This window comes from Lepidochelys olivacea (genome assembly GCF_965140295.1).
Source record: "Lepidochelys olivacea isolate rLepOli2 genome assembly, chromosome: 16".
Classification (NCBI taxonomy): Eukaryota; Metazoa; Chordata; order Testudines; family Cheloniidae; genus Lepidochelys; species Lepidochelys olivacea.
The window spans coordinates 6,672,289-6,681,437 of NC_140426.1; the positions used below are offsets into that span (position 1 = coordinate 6,672,289).

General features: G+C 56.8%; 1 protein-coding gene across 1 annotated transcript; it reads right to left on the reverse strand.

Annotated features, from left to right (window-relative positions):
- Nucleotides 1-4,366: 4,366 nt before the first annotated feature.
- Nucleotides 4,367-8,161, reverse strand: LRRC26 (leucine rich repeat containing 26; the record flags this gene model as incomplete). Its single annotated transcript, XM_084650206.1, has 2 exons — nt 4,367-5,101; nt 7,549-8,161. 2 exons carry the CDS (start codon nt 8,159-8,161, stop codon nt 4,869-4,871), a joined length of 846 nt encoding a protein of 281 aa, XP_084506332.1. The 3' UTR covers nt 4,367-4,868.
- Between the last annotated feature and the right edge of the window lie 988 nt (nt 8,162-9,149).

Here is a 9,149-nt window from a genome sequence, read left to right on the forward strand (position 1 = left end):
CCTCGTGCCTCCCTTCTTTTTGTAACCATTTTAAATTGAGACCCACCCAGCAAACCCACCGGCTGCCACCAGCTCTGAGCCTCAGCTGGCGTTACTGTCAAATAGTTTACAGATGACAAAAGACAAGGGATGGAGCAGAGCAACAACTCGCAGAGCCAGCAGTGGGCACCAGCTACAGGAGAGACCCGTCAAGAGCGTGAACGTGGGCCAACATGCCAGGGGATCCCTGATCTGAGCTTGGGCCATCACTCCAGACAGCATGTGAAGACGTGCTCAATAATCACGCCAACAGAAGAGCTGCTGGAGCTAGACTCATTCTGAGAGCAGCTAAATACAGCTGCATCCCAAGCCTGTTACCTTCCAGGCTTCTGGGAGGCTTGCGAGTCAGCTGCAAGTCCAGCCAATTCTTAGCTGACGACAGCCAAGTTAATAGCATGCTAAAAACTAGGTCATGCTGACTCTTTGTTCATTAGCATAATAGACAAGCTGTTACATGCCTGAAAACGAGCGTGTTTGCTAGATAGACAAGCAGCTCTTCCAGCGCCAAGGCTGCTGCTCGCAGCTCAGGTGAGATCTCCTTGAACAGGACTACCTTAAACAGCAGCCTCAAAAAGATCCTCCATCCCCCATCACAGCACACAGGTGCCTGGCAGGGTGGGGGCTTGATCTGGCCCCAAAGTATTGGCTTAGTCCCTACCTATAGGCACGTATGTGGGGGAGGGGGATCTCACTATTGCAGCAGGTTTGCAGAGTCCTGGGGTGTCTGACAGATCTTCAGCCTAATGGGGCAGATCGGCAGCCGGCGTAAATCAATGTAGTGCCCTGGCTCCAGGCGTCCCCTGACTTCAGTGGCACTGTGCTAATTGCCACCAGGTGAAGATCAGCCCCTTGGGGTCAAGCTCTGCTTCGGCTGCAGTGGCTCTGCACAGCTGGTACTGAGGGCAGATGGAGGAGTTAGAAAACTCTGCTCTGGGAGCAAGGGAGTCATTGCTGTGGGGCTGCAAGATGAGCCCTGCACTGTTATGGTGAACGGCACTTACTGCATGGCTGAAGTCACCATTGCACTGGGTTATACACAGAGGTATCTCTTTTTATTTACTATTACAGGTGCATTTCACACACCCTTTGCTGTAGTGTCTGGGTGCTCTTTGCTGATCCCATTATGTACCGGCTACAGCTACACACGGGTACTGCCCTCCTCCTTTCGGCCCCTGCCTTCTAAAATCAGGTTGCAGAGGAGTCCATAGGAAGAGGAGTCTTCTGTTATGTTCTGGTGGCCACAAGACTCAGCCTGATCTCCAGTGGAAGCTGGTTCTGACCCTTACTAAGGAAGCTCAGTCCTGATCTGTTCCAGGAATGCCTGGGACTTCATCAAGGTCAGCACCCTGAGGTAGCCAGACCCCGACCCATTCAGGGCTTTGTGGCAGAGAACCAGGCCGTGGAATTGGAGTCTGGATTGGGTAGGTAAGGGGAGTGGCATACAGAGCACTTTTCATGGGTTCTGGTCTGGCTGCTCCAGTAACATGCAGGCTGCAGCCAGAGCTTCCAGGTAGTGTTTGGTCAGTGCCAGGGAGAGCGTATTACAATGGGCAGGCTTGGAAGCAACAAAGCAATGGGTGGGGGTGGCAAGGTCTTCCTGGGAGTGCCAGGGCACAGCTCCTGGGCAGATGCAGACTGTCACCCGCAGAACCCCAGGGTCATGCATCTTTTAGGAAGCAGGGGCTGATGCCCTCAACCCGAGGTGTCATTGCTGTTTTGGCTAACCCATCAAAATGCCTCCCTCTGCCTCTCAGTAGCCCCTCTCTTGTGCTCATGCAGCGCCGGAGCTGGACTAGTAGGCATCACAAGCCGTCTGACAGAGACAAGGAGGTTATTCGGGCACACGCAAGAACTAGGCTGCAATGCAAAATGGATTCCCAGGTTAAGTTGGGTGGGTGCAGGTTCTTAGATTCCCAGGCCGGCAGGGACCATTGTGATCATCTAGTCTGCCCTGTATAGCACAGGCCAGAATAGTTCCTTTTGACCGACAGCATATAGTTTTAGAAAAACATCCAATCTTGATTTTAAAATTACCAGTGATGGAGAATCCACTGTGACCCTGGGTAAGTTGTTCCAGGAGTTCATTACCCCTCCCCTTATTTCCATTTGGAATCCATCTAGCTGCACCTTCTACCCACTGGCTCATCTTAGACCTTTCTTTGCTAGTTTGAAGCACCCACTATTAAATCTTTGTTCCCCACATAGATACTCACAGACTGGGATCAAGTCAGCTCTTAGCCTTCCCTTTGTTAAGCAGACTAAAATGATCTCTGAGTCCACCACTATAAGGCAGGTTTTCTACTCCATTAATTATGCTCGTGGCTATTCTCTGACCCCTCTCCAATTTATCACTGTCCTTGAATTGTGAGCACCAGAACGGGACACAGGTGTCCAGCCGTAGTTGTACCAGTGCCAAATACAGAGGTAAAACAACCTGTCAACAACTCCTGCTACTGAGACAGAAGAAATAATAACAAAGCAATAAAGCAGCGTGAGACTGAGACAATATTGCCCCTCAAAACAATGCCCAGACAATGTCATAAATAGAAAGGATCAACTCCAGGCATTCCCAGCAAAGGGCTCACCCCTTACCTCAACCCTGCCCCCTGGCTGGAGAGGAAGCCACAGTGTGTCAAGATGGATGTAAGCACAGATCCCTGCATCCTTAGAATCAGACCCCTGTACTGAAAAGAGCTCCCCTGCCCCCATTTGTTAGGAGTGACTGGCCCCCAGTGCAGAGCCCAGAGGAGGAGAGCTGGGTGTGTCTCAGCCCCTGAGATTATGTAACTGACAGGATGGATGACCAGAGGGAAGGAGTGGCAGCTGGAAACTGCCCAAGGCACCAGGAGGATGCCAGGCAGGGCTCACCTGACTCGATGCAGAGGGGGGCTAAAGTGATGACTCCCTGTGGGCATATGGGGAGGCTGAGACCAGGCTGTACTTAGGGGGTGCAGTAGTGCTGGGTCCCCAGCCTGTACCTGGGGGCAGGCAACCCAACACACACGGGAGCAGTGAGCAAGGACAGGACAGCAGGGAAGGAGGTCAGGGAAGATGGAGGTTCTAGGGCCCTAAGGGGATGGTGGGTGGGTGCGGGGGACACAGTGGGGAGCACACGTGAAGGCTCTGCTATCAGATAACACAGTACTACTCCTCAGCACCTAAGATTGCTTCATGTATCCCCAGCACTGCATACATGGTGCTGCAGGAAGGGGAGAACAGGCTGCCCTTAAACACTCAGTGTTTTACTGGGAATAGCCCGTGGGGCACATGGGCGGTGGTGGTTTACTGGAAAAGGAAAACATTTCCCACATGTTGGATTCCATTGTGCTGCTGAGTGGCTCTCAGGCCCGACAACCGGACTGTTGTCATTCTCCACTGGTGGGCTGGGTAATCCCGACTCTGGGGTTAGCTTTGGCTCTGGGAGCATTACCCATGTAGGAAGAGCTGAAGCCAGGAGTAATAGATTTGGTGATGCTTCCTTTGTTCCCTCTGGAGCCAGAATCCAGGTCCCAGAATGCAGCGCAGCTCTCTCAACAGCCAATCTCTGCCTGCAGGTCACAGCGAGCACTCATTGTCCAGATCTGAAATCTGCGCTCTGAGCACGGCACAAGGAATAGTTCTGTTCCCTGATTGTTGAGCCTGGTCCCAGTTCAGGTTTCCAGAGCACACACTCACGGTTACAAGTTCAAAATTCACTTGCCACCGATATGCTCTAAAATTTACCATTCCTGTGAGCTCTCCGGTCCGGAGACATGTTTGCTAGAACATCAGTGGGACGTGAATGCAAGCAGGAGATGAACAAGGCCAGAGCCAGCTATTCTCGACATTCACGTAGGTAGGTGCAGAGCGTTGTTCGGTATTTGCCTAGCTCCGGCTCTCTACTCATGACCCTCATCCTGAACATCTGCCTCCATTCCCTGGGTGGAAAGGTGCACACCTCTGGTTTGATTTGCCCATGCTCTGGTCTGAACACAGGAGGAGCCAGAGCAAACGACTCCTAGTTCTCCAGGGTAGTAGCAGCATGCACACCCTGACCGTTCCCCTGAGCACATCGTGGCTGCTACTGAAGAAGCTACCCAACCGCCAGTGCAGCAAGGAGGCACTGTAAATGCTGAGAATGTTACAAACCTAAAGGCAATTCTCAGCTCACCCGCCTGCAGCAGATGCCAGGTTCCCTAGCGTGCCATCCCAATCGTGTTAGCCCTGTGAATGGGTGCAGGGACTGCACTCGGTCCCCGGCTGTCACGTTCATATTGGGGGACTGGGCTGGGCAGGCTAGAAGGTTACATCCTTTGGCTAACACTGAAGCCCTGGTAATGGAGGGTCGTCCCTCTAGGTGCCTTTGAGGCAAATTAGGAAGGGGCCTTTCACCTCTGAGGTGCTAGCGTGAACCTAGCCAGGTGGGAGCAGCTCCCGTCTGCTGCTGATCAGGGGCAGGTGTGGAAGATGATGGAGGGGGGTCTCAGCTCAGTCCTATTGGCTCTCACTCCATATCGGAACAATTGGCATCTTGCTGGCCGGCTCTTGGAGACAGCAGAAGGGCTCGGGGGTGGAGCCAGTGCTCACCAGCCAGTGCAGCTGGAGGTTCAGGGAAGTCTTGCTGAAACTTTGGGGATTTCCTCCTTGGTTCATTGCTGCAACTCCAAGGAATATGAGTGGGGCTCATAGTCCCATGGGGAGAAGAAAAGGCCCCGCAGCAGGAGAAGGTAACACAATTATCTTCCAGTACCCACAACAATGCTTGCCAGCCCTGGCCACCAGCATTTGGGACACAGACAGTACCTCATCCCCTTGCTGGCACCCCCAGTACTCCCACACGGGTGGGCTCCTCACCAATAGCAAAGTTCTTTCAGGAGATAGTTATAGGCCACAGCCAGGGAGCCAAGTAGGAGGCAGATGAGGATGCTGGCCAGGAAGGAGGCCGGGCCGATGAGCAGGAAGAAGGCATAGTCCTGGGGGTGCAGCAAGCTGTCCTGGCAGTGGCTGAAGGACTCGTTGCCAATGGCTAGGAGGGGATACTTGTTGAGGTGCTCTGGGAATCTGCACAGGATCAAATTCTCCTCTGCCAGAGAAAGACAGACGCAAAAGGTCAGGCCAGGTCATGGTTCCCAACAGCACACATGGGAGGTGGCTTGGGCTCCTGCCTGAGCAGGAGGAGGGCTACAGGCTGTTGCCAACACTGGAAAGGAAGGGCAGCATCAGGGAGGGTGGCTGGGCAGGGCAGTGTTGGGCAGGGTGGGCCAGTGCTCAGAGCAGGCCAGCAGCAGCGGGGAAAACCTACAGGCCGGCTGGGTGTGCTGGGGCGAGGTCACGCAGGACAATCCAGCATTGGGAGGATAGGGGCAGGCTGTGGGCCATGACAGCAGCCCTGGGGTGGGACAGGCCTGCTAAGTGGCCAGGAGCAAGTCCCCTTCTCTATCTCTCTCTCTGTGCCTCGGTCTTCTAGTGCAACAGGGCCAGGGGACAAACCACCTGTGCAGGTGAAATGTGCTGCGCAGAGCTGGGGTTAATTCTGTCAGCCCAACTGAGTGCATGGGAACATCCCGCCCAGCCAGGATGCAAGCCCAGGGCTCCCGCCTCAACACGAAAGCACCGGGAGCGAGTTAGTGGCCCTGGTGATACACGCGAGGAAGTTGCAGGGGCTCAGGGGAGGCTGAACTAGCTCGAAGGCTGAGGAAGTGGGGTGGGACTTGGGGCAGCCGCTCTCCCAGGGCTGGGGGTACGATGCCCACAGAGCTGCGGGAGAGGGGCCTGGGGCAGCCCCTCTCCCAGGGCTGAAGTTATGATGCCCACACAGGGCCAGTGCTGCCTGTCAGCTGGGAGGGGGCTGTAGGGACAGATGTGAACCTCATGCTCCTGGAGTGCAGGGGGAAGGGTGTCACCATCAGGCGGGGGGGGGGGGGGGGTTCCTGCCTGCAAGGGGCAGTGCCGCTCATCCACAGGATGGGGGGGGAAGAGTTGCGCTCGCAGCCGAGGAGCCGGCGGAAGCCACAGGCACGATCTGGCGAACAACATAGGGCCCTGGGGCAACTCCATAAACAGCCCTCCCATCCTCCCAGCCCAGGCTGCACTGGCCCCCAGCTGCTGTGGGCAGCTTCTCTTCTTAATGGCCTGGGTGACAGAGAGAGGGGCCAACCTGAAACTCCCTGAAAGGGTTCAATGCACAGAGGCCTGGCAAAAGGCCTGGAACTGGCTGGCACTCGTTACCCCAGCCAGAGAGCTAAGGCAGGGGCACCTTGCTGCCTGGATGGAGAACCACAGCCAAGTGCTGCATCTGGCCCCTGCAATCCTGAGGACACAGGGGCTATGCAGGGTCAAGGGGAGCCACTGTAGGCTGGGAGACATCCAGAGCAGAGCACAGGGCCCAGGGGAGGAAGGGCTGGAGCTCAGGGCAGCTCTGGTAGTGCCCCACAGCAGGAGCCTACCTGGCACCAACACTGCTCCCAGCGAGGGGCTGGCCCCTCACCATTCCCAAACTCCCTCTCCTTAGCTAGGGTTGGTCTTATCCAAAACCAGGGGCCAGAGGGCTCTGCCCATGTGGTGCTCCCTTCTCTCAGCCCCCCTGTCCTTGACTCCCCTTTTACCCAGGCTCTGCAGCACATGGGCTGACTCCTTGTGGTCTCGCCCAGGCTACGCCAGCAACATCACTGAGCAAGCTGGGGCCGCACGGGGGTCAGGCCCTTGCCCTCACTCCCTGCTCACTGTGTCCTGCCAGCCCAGCCCTGCTCCCGGGGAGTTATCACTGCCCCTGCAGAGCAGGGAATTGCAGGGGCTGCCCAATACCAGGCCCGAGAGGCTTCGTTGAGAGAGGGGCTGTCGCCATCGCCCCAGCCCAAGGAATTTGTGTGTGACCAGCAGCGTGGTGGAATCATACAGCTACATGCCCTGCTTGAACCCAAACCCGCCTGCTTCAAGGGGAGGGGACCCCTAGGGAAGCCTCAGGTCCAGGGACCCTGCCTCTGGCCAAGAGGATGGAATAAATCTGCTGCTGTCCATGCACGAGATTCCCTCGAGGCTCCCTTCTCGGAGCCTGGCCAGCCCTGGGAGCAAGGGAGTCGAGTGGGGCTGGCTGGAAATTGAGAACTCTGCAGCAGAAGGGAAATGAGACTGTGTACAACTGGAGACCCTGAAATAGGCCAGTGGTTGGCCTCTGCCTGACTTGGGCAAGGACTTCAGCCTGGCTCCCCCTCTCAGGTTAAACGTTCATAGCACACGCTCTCTCTAGCCCAATGACCACTGAATTATTTCTACAAAAAGTGGAACAACTTCAAACAGGAGAGATTGAGAGAGACCAATTGTATGGCCCAGTGGACAGAGCCCTCCCCCGAGATACGGGAGTGGTGGGGCTGAGCCCGGGCTCTGAGAACCTTCTGTCAGAATCAGTGGAAAGTGGTGGGCTCAATGGAGCCGGATTTTCCGATGAAGAAAAGGTTTCACTGAAAAATTCCTGCCCAGCCCTATGCTCGCTGTTCTTCTCTCCATGCTGCTGCATCACCCATCCATTCTTACCTTGGATTTTGTCCCTGTTGCCCATGATCCAGAGGAAGAGGGGCTGGATTTTACAGGTGCACGCCCATGGGTTGCCCTGCAGGGTCAGGGAGCGCACGGCAGTCAGGTTCAGAAAGACGCTGGCATGCAGAGACCTCAGGGCATTGCTGTGCAGAAAGAGCTCCTGCAAGCAGGGCAGCGCTTTCAGCACCTCTGGGGGCAGCTGGCCAAGCTTGTTGGCCCCCACGTTGAGAACCACTAGGCCCGGGAGAGGCAGGAAGATCTCAGCCGTGAGCACGGTGAGATAGTTGTTGCTCAGGTCCAGCTCCCGCAGCGCCCCAAGCCCTGCCAAGGCCTGGCTGTGGATGCTCACCAGGACATTGTTGCGCAGGCTGAGGTTCTGCAGCGCCTGCTGCGAGCGGAAGGAGTGAGCCTTGAGGACGGCAATGTGGTTGTAGCCCAGCCACACGGCACTGGCATTGGTAGGCAGGTTTTCAGGCACAAAGCGCAAGGCTCGGTAACGGCAGTCCACTTCCCCAGAGGAGCATCTGCAGATGGCAGGGCAGCTGGGGGAGGGGAGTGGGCACAGGAAGAGAAAGGCTAGGAGAGTGGCTGGGCCCCTCCAGCCAGCCATGGTTAGCTGCCAAGGGAAGCACTCAGCTCCCGCTCCCCCAAGTCACCCAGTTCTCCTGGCGCCTGCCGTGCCTGGTCCGGCTCAGCCGCCCGCACAGGTTGGCTCTGCTGAGCTGGGGCAGCTGGCAGTGCAGGAACCAGGCTGGGGGCAAGTGGTGCCTTGCAGAGGTCTCGGACACCCTGCTGCTCTTGCTGGCACTCTCATTCCCCTGTCACCTACGCTCTGCAAACATTAACCCGGCTGCTCAAAGGCCAGCGGCTCTCCCTGGTTGTGGTTTCTTCAGGGCGGAGCTGCACTTTCTTAGCAAATATTTTTACAGAGCAGAGGCTGCTGCCAAGATGCAGAGCCAGGGTCCCCCTCCCCCACCCCACAGGAGACTGCTCCAGGCCAGGTAGTGCAGCAGGCCACACACCTTTGGGGGACTGGGCAGATCCCCTGCACCCAGCCCATGCTCACGCCTTTTACAGGGCTCGGGGCGCACTGCCCACCCCAGCTCCCGCTGCTCTCGTCAGCCATTGGGCCCGGTCCCTCAGCCCACTCCTGGATCCTCTCCCCTTGGCAACTCTGCCCTGCAGAGCTCTGATCCTGGAGCAGGGCCACTGGATCCCCCACCTCCTGGGTGCGTGCTCTAACCAGCAGGCTGCACAGTCATCCCCCAGCTTGTGCCCTCGCTCACGCTCTCACTTTCTGGCCCAAGTAACTCAGAGAGAGGCTATAAGCCTAAGAATGGCTCTGTAGCCTAGTGGTCAGAGCACGCACCCAGCTCCCGGGAGAGCCAGGATCCAATCCCCCTGCTCCACTGACTGGTTCATTAATTGTCCACAGTGCAACTGCTTCACCAGGAGAGACTGAGGGAGCCCCACACTGCAGTACGCCAGAGCCCAGTGGCTAGCACACTCCCCGGAGAGGTGGCAGGCCCCTGATCAATTCCCCTCTCCCCATTAGGCAGAGGGGGTCTCCCCATACCCCAGGGGAGTACCCTACCCAC